Source organism: Eurosta solidaginis, chromosome 1, assembly GCF_040869045.1.
Source record: "Eurosta solidaginis isolate ZX-2024a chromosome 1, ASM4086904v1, whole genome shotgun sequence".
Classification (NCBI taxonomy): Eukaryota; Metazoa; Arthropoda; class Insecta; order Diptera; family Tephritidae; genus Eurosta; species Eurosta solidaginis.
In genome coordinates this window covers 370358328-370376921 of record NC_090319.1, presented here as the reverse complement: position 1 = coordinate 370376921, position 18594 = coordinate 370358328, and the positions used below count along the sequence as shown (strand labels likewise).

Here is an 18594-nt window from a genome sequence, read left to right as displayed (position 1 = left end):
GACATACTTGAAAATTTCTTTCTTTCAAATGTTTGAGAAAACATTAATTCTCAGTTTGATATTCAGCATTATTAATCATTTGAAGCTAAATATTCTCTCAACTTTTTCTCAAACGTTGTTCTTCAACTTGAGAATGGTTTGAGATATACTTCTTTTTCGTTCCATTCTGGTTGAGAATCATCGATATCATGGAATATTTTCGTTATAATAATGTGAATACTTTTTGCGCCAATGTGTCTAAATTTTAAATAATAACATAATAAGTGTTCATGAAACCCAAAAATAGAATAAAACATAGTACAACATGCTTATTTTGCATCAACGCTATCGATAGGGCCGTTGATAATTCGTCGATCTCTAATTTGCATACTTTAGCTGGAAATGTAAACAAGCAATTTTATTGGGTGAAGTTGGATAAAATGTGAAAAATAAGCAAGTATTTATACATTTTTACTTTTTGATAATATTAAGTGATATTGTACTATATTATGCATAAATCTAAACGAGTTAAAAGTGAAGTGAGGCAAATAATAAATTTGCTTACCGATAGTGGCACAACAGTGGATTCCATTTCGTTCCGCATTATTCTCGTTTGAGACAAAGTTGAGAATCCAAAAATTCTCAATTTGAAAATAAAGAAAAATTCCATATTAAAAATGTGCCTTTTAGCTTGAGAATGCTATCAACGGTTATTTGAAATGCATTTGAAAACTTACTTTTGAAATGTGAGAAATGGACTGATTCTCAAATGTATCTCAAACTGAGAATTGACAAAAATGTTTTTTGGGTATATGCTGGCGGCATGCAATACACCCAACTAAACGTAATAAATATAGCAAACGAAAAAAAAACAGAGTTAATGGAATTGTTGGACGCCTTACATAATCGGTTGGCTGTTTGACGAATGATTGTCAGTCGATTGATTGGTGGTGTAAATAATACATACAAAGCATGAATTTATATATGTATATATATGTACAAACATACAAGAACAAAGTCTTACAAATTTGAAATTTTTGTTTGTAAACATATGGAAGTGGTTTGGGGCGCCACAAATTGACCTGATCTGCATTTGTGACTTAATCCAAATTCACTTATTTTTATCGAATGTAGTTCAGTTGAAGTAAAGCAAGCAACAACACAAATACGTGCAATGAACAAATTTTTCCGCATCAAAAAAATTTGGTTTCAAAACGCTGCACAGCAAATGATTTATGTTTACAAAATGCATTTCACAGTTGATTTATTTTGTAGAAGAAAAAATTCCAAAATATTTCATAAGTTTCGGAGTCACAGCAATTACCAAGTTATGCTATTTTGTATAATTAAATAGTAAATTCATTTTTCGCATCTAACTGCATAATTGATTGTTGCAAACAGTTACAATACAATGTGGCTAACATAACTACGCAATCAGCTGCTCAGACACAAATACATGCACACATACAGCAGAGAAAACGAAAATAGCAGTGGCAATACTTTCGTCATTGATACATTTTTTTTAGTTTCGATAGTTTAAGATGATCGATAAAATGACTATGTTTTTTTTAGCTGAAACTATGCAAACCATTTTCAAAAGCGTTTTCGAAAAACTCGAAATTTCGAAATTTTTTTGCGAAAGTTTCTAGCTTTTTTTAAGAGTTTTCCATGTTTTTTGTTGCTGAGGCTATGCAAGCCATTCTCAAAAGCGTTTGCCAATATGTCCGAAATTTCGAGAAATATTTTCGAAAGTTTCAAACTTTTTACTATCAGTTTTTTAAAATTTTTCGAGTATGCAGTTTGTACCTAAAACAAAACAAAAACGCTATTAATTTTTGACATGTTTTTTCCGAAAGGTGTTTCAGATTTGCTTCTGCGTCCTTGGTTTGGAAAGAAAATAAAAACATCCTTCGAGAAAAAAAAAATTATTTTGACTTGATTAACTTGCTCTTTGTTGAACTTAAATTGCCTGGGCAACAGAAAAATCTAAATAAAAGTTAGAATTTTTGCTAATTTGCTCGAATTTTCGATTTTTTTAGAAAACCTTTTTGATATGGGTTATCATAGTTTTAGTTACAAAATTCATAGACGCTTTTTCTCAAATAATCAAAACTAAAAAAAGAAAAATTTAATTGACGAAATTTTATTAAAACAACCACTGCTATTTTCGTTATCGCTGCTGTATATGCCAAGGTAATTATGCCGTATTCTTTTACCCAAACCTTTTCATCCGCTTAGTTCGCAAGTTTGGAATTTTTGCAATTAGTTTCATTGATTTATTGTCTATTTTTTTTGGCTTTGATTGAATTCGCTAACATACGATATTGGCAAAAGAGGTGCTTAGCTGGAAAATTATATTTTGTTATCGTATAGATGTAAAGAGAATTTGGAAAGGCAATACCGTCTATAATTTTTGCTTTAAGGAATTTCTGAAAATGTTAAAAATGTTTGTTATTTATTTTGTTTAATATTTTCTATTATGACCTTATACATAAGGTCTTATGCAACCATTCTGCAGTTAATCGCCCTAGCTACGAAGTAGCACAAAGCTGTAGCATTAACAGACGGTACTATTTCGAACTCTGTCCCCTTGCAGTTTATCAATTGACACTTTTAACATTGCGTTGTCCCACGAATTGAAAAATGCCCCTTTGGAAGACTTTTTAACACGTTCAGGCGTGGGACCCCATATTTGTAGAGTGGGGTAATGTCCTCCTTGTAAAATATATCTGTTCATGAGGGAGACCCCACTTTGAAATTCCTAACAAGTTTTGATGTGGATGAAAGATAATCTGTTGTCGAATTTACGTTGGGTAGCATTTTTATGTTACGAGTGTGGCAATGCAGCTTTTCGTTCTAGTTTCTTGACTCCAGGCTGTCAGGCGTATGTAGAGGTTAAATGGCAGCTGGTTAAGGATAGCACTTCAGGTGTACATTGGACGCATCCTCGCTCCTGATACTCTTGCGCGCTGCATCTTGTTTAATTCTTTAATGGTACAATGTTTGTCCAGGGCATGCCACCACACTAACGCTTCGTTAGCTTGGGTGAAGCGTATGATACCTGTGTAGAGCCATATTGTATGCCTTGGCATTAGGACCCAATACCTGCTTACTTATCTCTTACACGAGTAGGATACAATGTATGCCTTCTCTACTCTTCTTTAAATATTGACTGCAGCTTAGCCTGTTGCCTTTTTCGACGCCAAGATACTTTTCCCTCGTTGAGAGAAGGAGCTCAAGGCCATTAAGTGAAGTTTTATTGGCTCTTTACTGAATATGAAATGAAATCACCACGAAACTGCGACCCTGCCAAGCTCGTCCATATTCCGACACCCCTCTTCTGAAGACATAGTCGTTATTATGTGCTTTAGACAGAACTTCATTCAGCTTCGAGAGGGCTCGCCAGTCTTTTCTATTCAGCAGCAGAATAATTGCCAGAACGCCAACATTTCTACCTGTATCTCTTTTGGCGACATCTTTTTACGAATAATAATTGGGGTGGATTTGTTCCAATTGTGAGTACCAAGTCTTCGTCAACCTGCCTATCCAAACTCAGTGGAAGTCCTCTCCTTCCTCTGCTTTCAAACTTTGAAGTGCAGGCATTCAACTTTAATGATGGTGTTGTAAGCCTTAGAAAGTTATCCCAATTTGTTCTTCTAGCGCTCCTGTATCGAAGAATCTGTCACAATCTGAACTTTCAGTCGAAACAAATCTAGCAGTGATCTGAAAGACAAGCTTAGTCAGGCACCCTAGCTTCCTCCCTTTGCCCGTGTTACAAATACTTAGATTAGAGTTAAAGATGTAATAAAGAAGGGACTCACCTCTTTCATTTATTGAGGGGCTGCATCGTGTGGTGTGTCTTCATTGGTATCACAGCTTACGACTGTTTGGTGGTTGCATATGTTATTTGTAAAGCTTGCCAGCTCTGTAGGTGGATGGGCCATGAAAATCAAGAACACAAAGATGGTCTAATTGGTTTCTTCCTCTAATTTTATAACTCCCGCTGTGCTGTAATTTGACAGCATTTATGATTGTTGACCCAGGGTTCTTGGGTGAAGCTGACTTTGATGCCCTACTTACTGAATATGCATGTGTAGTTATACCCAATAGAGCTTACGATTTCTTCTCGAACATAGGCGAGAATCTCGAAACACTCGTAATGCTTGCGAGCTACTCAACACTCATTTTAGTCGCTGCATTGGCAGTATTCTATGCATTTCGGTGATATTTATTTGTAGTATTGTGGAAATTTTCGCATATGCTCTAAAAGAAATTGTAAACTATATATAAAACAGCTAATGCATCGATCAAATTGAATGTCGAAAAGTTCGCGAGCTTCGGAGTATTTCGAGATTCGAGAAATTCGCGAAACGCCGAGACTCGCGCGAAATCGTAAGCTCTAATACTCAAAATTATGCTGAAGTATCAACATTGTGTTCAATAACTTGGACCTGTGTGTGTGTGTAAAGCATTAAAATTGTTGTTGGCGTGAAAAGAAAAATTCCTTCTCATAATGAAATTATGATTGAACGGTCCACGCAATAGGTTTTGCAATTCATCAAATAGCAAGAGGCATTTACAGTTTTAGTTTCACTCTCACAATTAAAAAAAAAAAATATATATAAAACAAGTAAAGGTGTCTAATTTCGGGTGTAACCGAACATTATATACTCAGCGTGAGCTTCAATTGTACATGTAATTTCAGATAAATTACTTTTCTACATAACACGTAGCACCGCCCGTTTAAAAAAAATGTCTCCTCATTTCCGCTTATAATAAAACTTGATAAGTGAAATATCATTGATTCAAAATTATTTTTTGCTAAGTTTTAGCTTACGATATGTTAATTTTTCTTCGAGTTATGGATCCCGAAACATAGAAAATTGCTTAGTCATAAAAGGGGCGGTGCCACGCCCATTTTTGAAAATTGCAATTTTTCCTATTTATTGTTATAAATCCACTTGGGGAATGAAATACCATTGATATAAAGTTCTCTTTTTGCAAAGATATAGCTTATTTTATTCGTCCACGACCATTTTAAAAACTTTTATATAAAAGTGGGCGTGGTACTTAACCGATTTCGTTAATTTTTCTTCAAAGCATTCTTTATAGTAAAGGAAACCTCTGCCGAATTTTGTTAAGATAGGTTTAACGATTTTTGATTTATGATTAATAATATTTGTAAAATTGATTTTATTACAAGTGGGCGGTGCCACGCCCATTTCCAAAGTTTTTTCAAATTTTTATCAAGAGTCTCAATATCAGTCCACATGTCAAATTTCAACATTCTGGGTGTAATATTTACTAAATAATCAGGTTTTTTGTGTTTTCCAAAATGTTTTATGTAACCCGGCCTATGAAAAGGTGGCTTATGACTCAAAAAAAAATTACTACTACTAAGAAACTGAAGAAATGCATTGTTTATCTTTAACAGCTGTTTCTCGCAATTTCTTTTTTGAGTCATAAGCCACATTTTCATAGGCCGGGTCACATATATATAAAAAGTGGAAGTGGTTATCATCCGATTTCGCTCATTTTCAATACCAATATATTCTGTGTCCAGATTTAGCGCGTGTACCAAATTTGGTGAAAATATCTTAATATTTACTCAAGTTATCGCGTTAACGGACAGACGGAGGACGGGCGGACATGGCTCAATCAAATTTTTTTCGATACTGATAAATTTGATATATGGAAGTCTATACCTATCTCGATTCCTTTATACCTTTACAGCCAACCGTTATCCAATCAAAGTTAATATACTTTGTGTGCAAAGCACGCTGAGTATAAAAATAGTGATTTGGACGCGCCTTCACATTCTATTGAAATGAACAATGTACGTATTTATGTAGTAGGTACAGTGGCAAACACAAAAATAGCAGTACAAATTTTTAGCGAATTTCATCAACTATATTTTTTTAAATTTTCCACATTTCAAGAAAAAAAATGTAATAATTTTTGTAACTGCAAAACAATCTAAAACACTTGCTCAGAAATTCGAGCGGAAGGCATGTGAGTTTAGATTTTATTATTTAGAGTTTTCAGACCTTTTTTGAGTGTGCAATTTTAAGTCTAACAAAGTACACGTTAAAAGTATCTCGAAATTCGAATTGCTTATTGAAAATTTTTTTCCTGAAGGGTGTTTTGATTTTTTTCATACAAATAATAACACTATGCGTTATTCGTATGGAAGAAAATCTAAAACTAACTTTGGAAATAAAATTCAAATGCTAATGTGAATTTTTAGAAACTTATTACGTGTACTTTGTAAGATGAATTTGATTTGAAAATTCTTAAAAAAAAATTCTTGCCGATTTTTCAAATTTTTAGAAAACGTTTTTGAGATTGATTTGCATAGCACAATTTATGCATTTTTTTTAAATATCGAATATAAAAAATATATAAATGATGATATTTCCCAAAAATTGTGACTGCTATTTGCCGTGCACGTAGCTGTAGAAAAAAGGCAAAGCATGTCGATATGAAGTATTGTACAAATGTACGGCATTAGGTTTTGCACTTAACTTTTGCAAGTTACACGCGTTCCAAGCAAATTCCTCGACTGATTGCCAATGACATTTTTAAATTCGCTCGCTCATAAGACATTAACTACAAATCGCTACAGTTTGTAACTATGCATATTTAAACTATATTATATCTGTATTTAATTGAAAGTTGTCAAGATTTATGTTCACACAGCTATGAATAACATTGCATACCAAATGTAATGTTTGATGTGAATATCAAATGATTGTATGTAATTATGAATATTTATTTGCATGCAATAGGAGTATGGTATGTAAATAAAATATCTAACACATAAGCCGCATGTAGTCAAATCCAAGCCACAACCAGTATGAGTTCCAAGTTCAACCATGCAATGTAATGCAACTGTCTTCTTTACATATAAACAATTGGTCTCTGGGAATGCCTAATATAAAAATTGAGCCCGAACTCATTGAAAAAGCTCCTCTCTTCTTATTAGAACGAATAAAATCAGAGTTTTTCAGTTTGTTGTTAACAAAATAAGTCTGGGCAATTTGACACCAAGAGAAAACTCAGAAATTTGATATAAACCAAATTTGAACAACAAATAAGGAAAGAGAGGAGAGGAAAAGGAAGGAGAAAGAGAATGGTAAAAGAATATGAAAGAAGTTTTTACAAAAAAGGCACGTTGTACCAGTGTATATACATAACATATTTTCTCGAATGTCATATAAAAGAGTTAAAAATGTAAGGCGCGATTAACCGTCGAAGAGATTTTAGGCCCAGCTTCTTTTCCAATTTGCGTCGTGCTACTTTTTAATTTTTCCTACAAATTGGAGGGACGGGACCTACTTTGTTTATGCCGACTGCGAACGGCATCTGGGAACGGCATCTGCAAGGCAGATGAGTTTTCACTGAGAGCTTTTCATGGCAGAAATACACACGGAGTGCTTGCCAAACACCGCCGAGGAGCGACCCCACTTAGAAAAATTTTCTTCTAATTGAAAAAACTTGTTCATAAATTTTTGATGTTGCTTTTCCCAGGGCGTGAACCTGGTATCTCCGGTTTGGTAGGCGGAGCACGCTACCATCACACAACGGCGGTCGCCATATGCGAATATACACTTTTTCCTGTTTGTTTTCCTGTGAGGATACCACCACCTCATTTATATAAGGGCCTCATAATGTTATGACCCCTGCTTAGCATGTTGCCGCCTACCATACCGAAAATCCTGGGTACAAGTCCCGGGCAAAGCATCATTAAAAATTTAAAACAAGTTTTTTCAATTAGAAACAAGTTTTACTAGTGAGGTCGCCCTCGGCAGTGGTTTGGTAAACACTCTCATGCCATGAAAAGCTTCTCAGGGAAAACTCACCTGCCTTGCGGATACCGGCCGGAGTCGGTGAAAAAAAATATAGGTGCCACTTTTAAAAGGAGCACGACACAAGTTGGAAGCGAAGCTCGGCCTAAATCTCTTTGGATGAACATCGTACCCTAATTGTTTTTATTTATTTATTTGATTTAGCATGTGAACGAAACTTTTATATTTGTTTCGGAGAAAAAACCGCTTCCTTTGAAACGCGCTAATTTTCAGGATGATTACGGTAATGATGGTAATGGTTTTGGTGATACTAATGACGAGAAGAAGAACTCAAAGATGAAGAAGTCGAATGCCAAGTCGCAGTTCGCGTTACAGCTACACGAAGCTTACTGCTACGGTTAAGGGTCCGGTTATGTATGTTGTTACGTTTGTTATTACGGTAACGTATTCTCTTCTTTTTGCTGCTAAGACAGCAATTATAAAGGCGAGGGTCTAGTATGAAGAGCAAACTACGTAGAAGGGTTGACTTGATTGAGCGGTAATAAGACGTCAAGTTGAAGTAGAACTAAACAAAACCAACTCCAAGCTAAGGTGCTAAGAGAAGCCTTGAATAATAGCAATGAAATTCTACTTTCACTAAAAAGAAACTCAATTTATGGCCAATAAAAGCTTACTTTTATGCAACAAAAATTAAAATTATAACTTCTTGACCGTCTATCACTTAAGTCGGAACATATAATGAAACTCAAATCGAAAAAAATTTCTTTCGGATTGGAAAAAATATTATGTGATTTCACAGCTCTCGCGATATCGAAATCGCACTTCCTTTCGAATTGAGTTGCGCAATAAGGCCCCAGAACTACTAAATCGAAAAGTATGCTGAGCATTTGAATGAGAGAGGGTAAATGTAAGGGGAACTTAAGAGCAACATTTTGTGCTATCGTTTAGATGTTTCAACAATGATGTTTCCTAAGAGGTTTAATATGTAGGAGCTATTAAAAAAAGAGGAAGCGAAGTAAATTCACTTTCTTTGTCGTTTTGGCGATAGTCTGGGGGTGCTAAGGGAGGGCTTCTTTAGCACTTACCTAAGTGCATATTGAAAATTAAATATGGTAATAGTTGCGGTTAGGGCGACGGCTGTACTACGGTTACAGTTATGGTTATGTGTGCGGTTGCGGGCAGGTTGGGTATACGGTAACGTTTTTGGTAACGGTTATGGTTAAGGTTATGATTGTGGTGGTGGTTATTGTTATAGTTATGGTTATGGTTGTGGTTATGGTTAAAGTTATGATAAGGGTTATAGGTATGGTTATGGCTATTGTTATAAGTATGTTTATGGTAATGGTTACAGTTACAGTTATGGTTATGGTTAAAGTTATGACCTCGGAAAAAATTAAAATTAAGGTTATGGTTATGGCTACGTTAAAAATTAAAGTTTTGGTCAGGGTTATGGTTACGGCGACATCTAAAGACGTTTTTCTGGGGTTCTGAAAGTGTGCGTTATCGAATTTTCCGACAAAATAGGGATGATTTTACGTTCGGCTATTTATGTGAATATAGAAAGGGGTTTAAGCCGTGCAGATTTTTAAAGGTATATTTAAAAGCAGATTTTCAACGTTTGAATAGATCTGCAGCTTTCGCTCTGTGGGGCGAAAATTATATTTTCTCGCTAACCTTTATTTAGCTGAATTCGAGGTGACTTTTTATTAAAAAAATTAATCAATATAAAAACAAGTAAGGATGGGACTGTGGGCTGTGCCAAAGACTTCATACCTTTCATGAATGGGGCTGAACAGTAATCTTATCCCGTTCGTAATCTCCGAATAATCGGATGCATAAGATAAGAAATATATAGTGAACAGATGTACATACCTAAACGATTTTTAAGATAAATATAAAATAGAAATTGGGAAAAAACCTTATCTGAACGATCGGTTGTATGGGATATATATTATATATAGCTCCGATCGAAATGATTTTTCATGAAATCTTCTGTGATATATTAGAATAAATATCACCAAGTTTAACATTTTTATATTTGAAGTTAAGGGAGAAATTTCCAAAAATCTTTCTATCTGAACGATCGGTTGTATGGGATATATACTATATATAGCTTCGATCAAAGTGATTTTTTCAGGATATCTTCTATGATATATTAGAATATACATCACCGAGCTTCACATTTATACTTTCTAAATTGCTGCAGGAATGACCAAAATAGTCTTATCCGAACGATCGGTTGTATGGGAGATATATGTTATAGTGGTCCGATCCTACCGGATCCGACAAATGTCTAATATAATACAAAAATAAATCCTTCTGCCAAATTTCATTGAGATATCTCAAAATTTGAGGGACTAGTTTGCGTTCAAACAGATAGACGGACGGACGGACAGACGGACGGACGGACATGGCTATATCGACTCAGTTCGTCGCCCTAACAAGCATGCAAACAAAAAATGACAAACTCCATGTGTTACAATTTTATGATGCTGTAAATGAAGTGTTGTGAAATAGTTTAGTAGCCTCTTGAATGCACTATTTGCTTTTATTTCTACAATTTAGTTATAAAAGCGCAGTAAAAACAAACTCAGATTTACGTTTAAATGATTTTAATTCACTCATTTTACTGTCAGCTTTTAAATCACCTCTTCCTTTCCAATATCCCGTCACTTGGTGTGAGAAAAATCAAAGTACAAACAGTTACTTTTCTTAAACTCCTCGTCTTCTTAGTCAGTAAAAGCCTCTATAAGTCTGACGCAGTGGACGCTAAATATTAAACGCTCATTGGACTATGGCTACCGTATCGGAGTGCTAATGTTGTTGTTTGCTACAACACAAAAAACGCAAAATATTAAGCAATGCAACATTAACAGCTACCGCAAGGCAGATTGTAAGCATTTGCACATATTGCACACTACATATGCATGTATGAATGTGTGTGTGGGTATGCATTGGTACTTGCATTCGTTGCACTCATTTTTACTAGTACTTCGGGTGCAGAAAGTGGGAAATTCATTTGAGATGCCATGCGGTGATATTAATTGACAAATGAGGTTTTTCCTTCCCACTCTTTGCAATCACTTTCATTTCGATCAACTGGGACCGCTTTGTATGTGTGTATGTATGTAGTACAATAAGTATGAATAAATATAATAACCAACAAAATAACAAAAACAATTTTAAAGCATGCAAGTATGTGACGCATGCGCCATAAAATGATGCCATATATTTTGTTGTTGCTTTGACTTAACACAGTCCACATTCATATTTGAATGAATGTTTTGTATATCAAACGAGTTGTAAAAGTTCGAAAAGTATTTTGTTACTTTTGATAATTTCTATTGTACTATTGGCATAGCGCAATCGTTGCATACATTCATTGTACATATAGATTGATTTTTAATATAAATATGTATTTGCATAGTAACACATACACACTTATCACATACATGCTGGCTATGTTTATTTGTATATGTACGCACGTACGAGTACGAAAATAGCAGCAAAAAGTATTTGAAAATTATATGAGCTGTTTTCTGCTTTTTTCCATTTTCGTTAGTAAAAAAGGGGGAACAACATGTAAATAATTTCGAAAACAATTTCGAAAATATTCGATAACTCGAGAAATGATTATGTTGTTATGAAATGTTTTTTAAAATCCTATTAATTTTCATTAAATAAAAAAATTATTGGTTTGCATAACGAAAAATATGAAAACCAATTCGAAAATAATTTCGAAAAAATTCGAAAATTCGAAAAGTTATTAAAACTATTATTTAGAAACTTGGGGCACTTTTTGTGTGCGCATTCCAGGCTGTAATTGGAATTTTCAGTTCACTTTGATACCTGTAAAAATTTTCATAGATTTTCGAAAATTTGTTTCTTCGAGAGGGGCTAAAGATTTTGTTCCATGTTAGAATATAATTGTACTTTAACATCTAAACCGCTAAATTTTAAGTGCTACAAACTAGTATTTGAAATATCATGTGTGTAAATAAGTTTAGTTGCTATTTGTTTACTCGCAGCTGTATTTTTTTTTTTTTTTGAACTGCAATCTAGTGGTGGCAAAAAGTGAAAATGTCACTAACCGTTCGTTTGGCCGTCCACTGGAGCATTGCAAATGTCAGTAAGAAAATCGGCCGCAACTTCAGCTTCAGCTGCTGCCACAATTACTCAATATCTACTGATTACAGTTTGCTATGGTCCATTGGCGAAATGCTGGTTACTTTGATTTACTTCAAAAGCCGTCAATGTCTAAATAAGTTTGTTGTGTGTGTAAATATAGGTTCCCAGTGTTTTGAATCTCAAATTTTCGTAAAAAAAAAAAATTGTTTGTAAGACCTGAACATTCCAGAGATGTTAAAAGTTACAGATTCAGTTAACGGAATATTTCAAATTCTCAGAGGTAGGGCAAAGTATTAAATAATGAGGAAGGGAGATAGAGCTATTGAAAAGGAGGAAATATGGGAATAAAAAAAAGAGGGGGAAGGAGAGAGAAAGTTATAAGGCGAGGGAGGATGTGAAAGTGAGGGAGAAGGTTAGGCGAAAGACGAAGAGTTAGGACTAGAGCAATGGAAACCAATATTGAAGTTACAGCAAAAGAGTAAACTAAGAGGTAGAAGCAATGACATTTTTTGTGAGTCAGTGGAAAGTTGGCTGGTAGTCAAAATCATCGGTAAAATTGGTCAATCGGTGAAAGCTGGCTAAGGTTCAAACTCACCGGTAGAGATATGCCATGTTGAGAGGCCATCATGAGTGATGAATCGTTGACAGATGGATGGCTCATAGTGAATGGTGAAATGATGAATGGTTAACCGATGAACAAATTACTACGAGATGGAAAGTGATTGATCACGGGGGAAATCGAGCGAAGGAAATGCCGGTAGGAACTCACAACAGATTAGCACAAATGAAATAAAACAATGCAAATTAGTATATAATAATAGGACTGCATTTCAAAATAAGTACGTAGGTACGGGTACAGGTAGGTATATCCAATAGCAAGTTTATCACTCTAGAAAAACTTGTAATTACTTAGGTTACCTGTAGGATGCGATGATGGCTCGATACACTGCTGTTGCTGGTTATCAAAAGACTCCTCGTTCCAGCCAATCAACAGCTACTTACATCCTAGCATGCAAATCCTCACCGGTGATTTTCCAATAATACTGTCGCTTTGTGACGAACGGTTGAATCGGGAGAACACCAGCGATTCCCAACTATTGCAAACCCTCTGGCCTCAACAGGGGTGGAACTAGGAACGATGAACTGATAGACGACTGGTGATGAATAATGGAACTGAAACTGGAGAAAAATCTGGAAAGAAAACGGAAGAGAAACTGGAAAGGAATTGAACCTGGAACAGAAACTGGAACAAAAACGGGACACAAATTGGAACGCTAACTGGAACTGAAACTGGAACAAAACAAGACATATATTGAAACGAAAATTTGAAAAGAATCCGCAACAGAAACTGGGAAGAGAGTGGAACGAAAACTGGACTAAAAATGCAACGGAAACTAGAACAAAAATAAAAAACAGACATATTATGGAACGGAAATAGGAATAGAAAGTAGAATTGACCCTGGTGTAGAAACTGGAACGAAACTGCATATGAGTTTTAATAGTAACTAGAACTGAAACAAAAACTAGACAAAAGAAGAGAATGGAAGAAAAACTGGACTTAAAATGGAATGGACAGTGGGGAAAAAACTAAAAAACAGAACATATTTTAGAACGGAAACTACAAAGGAAATTGGAGCTGCAACTGTAGCAGACACTGCAACAAGAACTGAATATAAATTGGAATGTCAACTGGAATTGAAACTGGAACTGGAACTGTAACAGAAACCGAAACAGAAACTAGGAGAAGAGTGGAACAAAAACTGGACTTAAGATGGAACGGATGCTGGATCAAAATTGAAAAAAAAAAAAATTCGACATATTTGCGAACGGAAATTGGAACAGAAAGTAAAATTGACCCTGGAACAGAAACTGGGTAGTAATTGGAACGTTAAATGAAACTTAAACAAAAACTAGACATTTATTGGAACAAAAACTGGAAAAGAAACCAGAACAGAAACTAGACCGAAACCAGAACAGAAATTGAGAAGGGAGTGGAACAAAAACTGGACTTAAAATAGAACGGACACTGAAACAAAGACAGGTAAAAACATAACCTCTTTTAAAGCGAAAAAACCGGACATATTTTGGATCGAAAACTGGAAAAGAAACGTGGGCTGAAGCTAGAACAGAAACTGGAACAAAAACTGGAATAGAAACGGGAACAAACACTGAAGCAGAAACTGGAATGAAAACAAATAAACGATGTTGATTTTTTTCCTAATTTTTCTCGCTCTGCAGAAATATCCCAGAAAAAAAGAGAACTTCTACCTTCGCAAGTTTGAGCAAAGAAGTTCTATTATTAAAAATCAAACTTAATTTTTTTGTTTGTAGTTTTCGTAGCATTGAATTTTTTTATTCTGGCTGCGTCGAAAATTTTAAACTAATGAATGAAACGAAGCATTTGTTGATTTGTTTTTATTCTATTTGAATCAACGCAATTTTTTTTTTTACTGAGCTAAACTGTTAGTCGCATAATTGTGTATGAAGTTTTTATTCACTTATAATAAAATAAGAATTGCTCCAAATGAAACTTTTCTTATTTATACTATTTTTGTATATAACAAATAGATTGTATATTTTTACACCTATTCTTATAATACTAATTTCATCATCTATTTACTTTTACTTTCAGTATGGACTACGTCAATTGGATCTCTCATTACTTTCACAGCTGTGGGCACTCAACGATTCGATACAAGAATTTCGTACAATGTTAGAGTCACAAGAGCCTGAACCCGATGCATATTCACCACCACATTCACCAACCCCCTCCTCCTACGATTCCGTTTCGAGTGATGCTGAGGATGATAATGGTGCCCGCATTAAAAAGAGTAAATCAGCTGATAAATCAAAAATAATAACAACGCAACCAAAATTAACGCAACGTTGCAATTCAGCAGCAGAACGAAAGACTAATGGCAATGCATCAGCACCACAACGGCCATCACCGCCTAAACAGCTTGATATGTGACCTGTGCCACGGATGCGTAGTGCACCACCACCACCACCATCTATCAGCCGCAAATCAGCAGCACCACCACGCCCTACATGATGCTACCTAACGGATTTCCTCGCCAGCGTAAAAATGGTTATGTGCAAAGCGATAGTAAGCAGTAACGGTAATAGCTGTACAGATACAATAACAAAGACCAAGCACTGATTGTGATTAAAGTGGAAAGAAGAAAAGAAAGAAAGAGTGGTTGAGTGTTGGGCAAAATAGCAAAGAAGCAATGGGCGCAGTTTATTGGTATGGGCGAGGAATTTTGGATAAAATTAAAGGAAATTGATTGTAGTATAGCGCGAGATTAGTGGAAACTATATATAATTTATAAATAAATTGAAAACAGGGATAGCAACAGTTATAATTTTTATTACAAAAATCGGTTTTCAAAGTAATAATTATTTTATATTTTATTTTAACATTATTATTGCTTTTAGTTTTACTTTTCGCTCGAAAAATAATTTTCATTTTGCGCGCAAGATATTTGTTTATAAAAATAAAAGTAAGCACGCTGTTTAGTGTAAATATGCACTGAAAGAAAAAGACTGGTAAAATCAACCGAAATACGGGTTAATTCAACCGAAATTTCTGTAAATTTTTATCCATCGCAACAAGATGTTGAATCAACTGCGCACAAATCGTTGATTCGTAATTGACCATTTTAGTACTCAAATGAACAAAAAAAGTTGTTGCGACAGCTTTGTATGAAAGTACCATGTTGCCATATAAATATGTAAATAAATGTATGGCGCGATAACCTCCGAAGAGATTTTGGGCCGAACTTCTCTTCCAATTTGCGTTGTGCTCCATTTTAATGATGGTTTTCACTGAGAGCTTTTCATGGCAGAAATACACTCGGAGTGCTTGCCGAACACTGCCGAAGGTCGACACCTTTTAGAAAATTTTCTTCGAATTGAAAAAGCTTGTTTCTAAAATTTTGATGTTGCTTTGGACGGGGTGTGAACCCAGGGTCTTCGGTGTGGTAGGCGGAGCACGCTACCATCAAACCACGGCGGCCGCCATATAAATACGTAAATATGTGATTACACAAATACGCATACTTGCTACATATACATACATATGAATATAGAAAGTAGTTGCCACATTTCATTGTTTCGAACAAGACTTGTAGTATAAATGTTTGAAGTAACATTTTAAAAAGGGAACTTGTAAGTTATAAAAAGGTAAAGAATCAAATCGCAGGAAGATAATTCGCCACTGGAGTAACTTTACATGTAATTCGGCAAGTTTAATTTTCGTAGCACTTTAAATTGAAACGATTCCAAAACAACTCAAACTTTTATTTTGTCGGAAACATCAACATTAAAAAAGGATGTTTTTTATTATACTATTAGATTCGTTCGCGTGAGTGAAAATTCGTAAGAGCTTGAACAAAATATTACTAACTTTGGAAAAATCCTGTTCGTTCAAGCAAAACTTTTGCAACAAGAGGGCCCAATTTTGCATTTCGCTTGGACGAGAAGTTGCAAAATTGTACCCGATAGATAGGTGTCCCGGTATCTCATAATTTTTTGCACAGTAAATTCAAAAAAGGGCTCTTTCGTTTTGTATTGATAACTGAAAAAGTAGTTTTTTGTTGTTTTCCCATTTTGTGTGTTTTTTCGATTTGATGATTTTCTTATTTAGGTGTTTTTTTTTTAACATGTGGCACCATCGTCATAAGTACGAAGTAGAGAGCGTAGTGAGCGTAAAATTATCTTTGAAATTTGCTCATGTATTGACAGTTGATCGCCGTTGAAATGACCTGTAAAATCAGTTGTGTTAATAGAAAAATCAATTAGATTGATTAGGAATCTGTTAATTTTACAAAATTTTGTTAACTTAAGAGCGACAATTACTCTTCTGTTGTATTGACTAAACTAGTTTGTTCGCTTGACAAAGAACTCGGTCTAATTACCCATAATTCGATCAATTTCACCGAATCTCCGTTAAGTCAAGAACAACAGAACCGATTTGTTGATTTTACTAGCACCATTTCTTTCAGTGTAAACAATTACATGTTAACATATGCATGCCACTTGAAAATACGGGTACCTGTGCGTGTACGTCAAATTTTTTTATATTTGGCATAAAAGGGGTTCATACATAAAAACTTAGATTTGAGTCTAATATAAGGGTTTTTAAAAGATTAAATTTAAAGATAATTGTTAATTATCTAGGGAAGTAATAAAAATTATAACTATTGTGATCCTTGACGCAAATACATCAAATGCTAGTTTTTGTCAATTTAAGTGCTGAGTGTGAATTATATAGGAAAATACAAAATCAATCAGTAAAAAGAACATTCAAAGAAAATCAGCAAAGTTTGTAAAAATACTTGAATATCAATTGCTAAGTAAGAAACCAAATTTAGTTAAGTATGTGCGCGAGATGGGTGTTGAAGTGTAGAGGACTTCCTAGGTACATATGTATATGAGAAACTTAGTCCTATGCGCTTTATATCATTAGATAGTACCTATGAAATTTTTCGAGGTCGTGTGCCGGTGGTTAGCTGCATTCAGGCTGTCCCTCCATTAGGTTTACATACTCAGTAATGCCTTGAGTTATTGCATTTTATTTAGTTATATGATATCATATAATTCGGCTGTTTATTAATGTTTTCGAGACTCGAAATAAAATCTCATAAAATATAAACTACTTTTTTTTTTTAAATAATTGTTTAAATTGTAAATATATATTTGTGTCTCGTTAGCTTTGAAAGCTCATTTGATTGTTGTAATTTGATGAACTTACTTTTATTTTGTTTCGGCGAAGTTGTAAGTTTAGTTAAATTGTATTGTATTTTTAATTGTACATACATACATGCATACATAATACATTGTGCAAATATATATAATATAATAAATAATAATAATTGAATGATGCTTGCTTTGTGCCTACTAATGCTAATTGCTAATAATTTTAAATGCTACTGTAAATATGATGAAATTTTAAACATAAATATACATATACATACATACATACATAATATATAAAGAGAAATAAAATGTTTTTATTTGCTGTAAATTAACAAAACCACGTAAGTATCTACAGTAGTGAACATAAACATAGCAGTGACAATTTTTTATCAAATTTCGCCAATTACATTCTTTTCTTATTTTTGCTATTCTAAGAAAAATACAGGGACCCACCTTTCTTTTAATTAAAAGTCTTTCAGAAAAACTTCTTTTCAGACTTTTAATTTTTTAGTCCGAAATAAAATTTTTAATTCGGATTTTTATTTTATAACTCAGAAAATAAAAGTTAAATACGGAACTTTAATTTTTAAGATTAGAACAACCTATAACCATGGAACGGCTCATCCAAGTAAAACGAAATTTCTTTCATACATAATCCTTTATGTTTCAACAGAAAGTGGTGCATCAAATTTCAAGGCAATATCTAAATCGGATAAAACTTTGCCACAAAGGTGCAAGTTTACTATGGAAAAGTATAAATATAGAACTATGGGAGTTGTTTTCAGTTTTTTTGACGACAAATTTTTGGTATAAGTAACAAATACTTTCATATGGCCATATAGTGTCAAAGCTAGACATTTAGTAGAATACAATTGTAAAAAATTCATATGAGCCGTTCCATAGTTATAGGGCCGGAATTTTATTTGTCCTTAAAAAATAAAAGTCCGGGTTTAATTTTTATTTTCTGACTTATAAAATA

General features: G+C 34.2%; 1 protein-coding gene across 6 annotated transcripts in view; it reads left to right on the top strand.

The window, feature by feature from the left end:
* The window catches only part of LOC137238226 (serine-rich adhesin for platelets), a 193104-nt gene extending 175180 nt beyond the window's left edge, over positions 1-17924 (top strand). For all 6 annotated transcript variants that reach the window (XM_067762989.1, XM_067762988.1, XM_067762987.1 and 3 more), the window contains exon 4: positions 14548-17924. In XM_067762989.1, coding sequence (XP_067619090.1) covers positions 14548-14886 — 339 coding nt within the window. In that variant the 3' untranslated portion in view covers positions 14887-17924. The remainder of the gene's footprint in view (positions 1-14547) is intronic.
* The last annotated feature ends 670 nt before the right edge of the window (positions 17925-18594 follow it).